Source organism: Loa loa (genome assembly GCF_000183805.2).
Source record: "Loa loa unplaced genomic scaffold supercont3.164, whole genome shotgun sequence".
NCBI classification, from domain to species: Eukaryota; Metazoa; Nematoda; class Chromadorea; order Rhabditida; family Onchocercidae; genus Loa; species Loa loa.
The window spans coordinates 90,046-92,417 of record NW_018108344.1 but is presented as its reverse complement, the minus strand read 5'-3'; the positions used below and the strand labels follow the sequence as shown (position 1 = coordinate 92,417).

General features: G+C 20.2%; 1 protein-coding gene across 1 annotated transcript; it reads right to left on the bottom strand.

Annotated features, from left to right (window-relative positions):
• Positions 1-286: 286 nt before the first annotated feature.
• Positions 287-2,244, bottom strand: LOAG_14699 (hypothetical protein; the record flags this gene model as incomplete). The annotated part of the gene is made up of 4 exons (XM_003150192.1): positions 287-460; positions 795-896; positions 1,641-1,826; positions 2,170-2,244. The coding sequence occupies 4 exons, from the start codon at positions 2,242-2,244 to the stop codon at positions 287-289; spliced, it is 537 nt and encodes a 178-aa protein (XP_003150240.1).
• Positions 2,245-2,372: the final 128 nt, after the last annotated feature.

The following is a 2,372-nucleotide window of genomic DNA, read 5'->3' as shown; positions in this document are numbered from 1 at the left end:
TATATATATATATATATAATATATATATATATATATATATATATATATATGTATATATATATACAAACCAATTATCTGTTAATTACATTTTATATTGATTACAATAGAATTTAATTCCTTGTAATTTAATTAGGTTAATATTTATTTTAATGTATAAATGTTTCGTTTTTCTTTCTTTTCTTTAGAGGTACCTTAACATACGGATTCCGTTCCGCGATATCGGACATGAACGGAATTGGAATTATTTCATTTTGATTATTTCAATTCTAATAATATTTATCGGAATTTAACCTACCATTAAAGAACTATTAATGCAAGTTATTTTGAATGGTTTGAAATTCAATGTTTTGCCATTAACAATAGGCCAATATTGAATTGTTTCCTGATTTTTCTGATATACATCCGGATAAAAACGTTCCTCATATGGAAAATTCAACGAAATTATCGTTTTTACATTTTCCTAAATTCTATTAATGCATGATAAATTCAGAAATTTCGACCAGAGAAAAAGGAAAAAAAAATCTAAGTATAATTCTAAAAATTTGATTTGATAAAATTAGAAAAATTAAAAATACGTGTGTTTAAAATTTTGTTTTTCTTTTAAATTTAAAGCATTTTAAAATTTTCATGTTAATTTTTTAAGGATAAATTTTACTAATTTCCTTTTTATTTTATTTTGCTAAAAATAAATTCATGTAATTTTTTTTTTTTTTAATCTTGATCAAGTATTATTTAGAATGTTATAATTTTAATAAATATATATTTAAACTATAATTATTAAATCATTCATTTACCTGCCAAACAAGGGTCCAAAAATCATAAACTGTAATCAGATTAGGCCCATTACATGCAAGATATATTCTACCATCTTGACGTGTAATACGTTGCGCATTTACCTGCAATACAATCTCATTTACCTGTCTAACATGATCATGTAATTATTTTAAAAAAAAAGTAATTACTGTAAATTTTCAAAACACCAAATTTAAGTCTAATATAATTTTTTTATTACCAGTTTTTGAGGAAAATTTCCTTTTTTTTCTTATTAAAATTTCTTTTTCTTTTGAAAAAAATGATTTCTTCATTTTATTAATTTCATCAATTAAAAAATCAAAAAAAATTTAGTAATTCTTTTCGAATAATTCTTTTTTTGACTAAAAATAAGGTTTTTTTTCTTTTATACGAAAAATTTTATTATTTTTGATAAGAATTAATTCCTTTCTAACATATTCCTTAATATTTCTTTATATATTTATACATTCAAATATAAATTTTCACTTAATTAAAATTATGATACATTCAATTTTCTTTTTTTATGCTTTTATTTTTTTATACATATTTATATATTATCACATAAATCAAAATAAAAAAAAAAAAAAAAAAAAATGATATAACTTATTGATACGTGTAATAATGATTCAATGAATATGCGGAATATGTATAATCAATTATCAGTTAAGCATACTAAGCAAGATATTTAACCTCTATATTCTTATCCAACAATTACAAACAATCTTTCATTATTTATTATTCAATTAAAAAAGATAAGATTTTTTAAATTATCTATTTTTCAAATATATTTGATTAAAATTACGGTATTATCGTAAATACATTTGATTAAAATTACGGTATTATCGTACTTTTAATGTTCGTGATACGCTTCCATTGAATAATGAACATTGAATAAAATTAAAAGCATTATGTTTATCATGATGAATAGATGATAACCAATTATTATTTGTGTTATATTCTAACATTTCAAATTCTTTGCATAATGATTGATAAGCATCAGATATTGAAAAACGTGTTAAAAACCAATATCCCACCTATTATTTTAATAATGATAATAATAACGTTTTCTTTTTTCTTCCTTTTAAAAATCAATAAGTAAAAAATTAAAGAGAAGAAATGTGATTAATTAATTAATTGTACTTAATACTGAAAGTATTCCGGAATACAATGTATATTTTCCGGTATGTAACACATATTAGAACATGAAGGAAAAAAAAAAAGATTTAAGTAAATGCATCATTTGGCATAATTGATACTAAATAACTAAATATAACACAATTCATTTTTTTTTTTTTTACAAATTAGGATGAATTAAATTTATAAGTATGAAATTTTAAATGAATATTTATAAGATAAACATTTTTGTTGGAATATAACCTTCATATCTTTGTGAATAATTGAACTCATTTTTTGCTTTCTCAATTGATTCGATTCAATTTCATTTTTAATCATATTTAATAATGGCTTGCTAAAGAATACAATAGGCATCAAAATCCAAACAATATATTGTACATTTATTATAATTTATCTCAGTTAAAATTATCGAATCCTTTTGATAAACTGAAAAAAAAAAAAAAAAA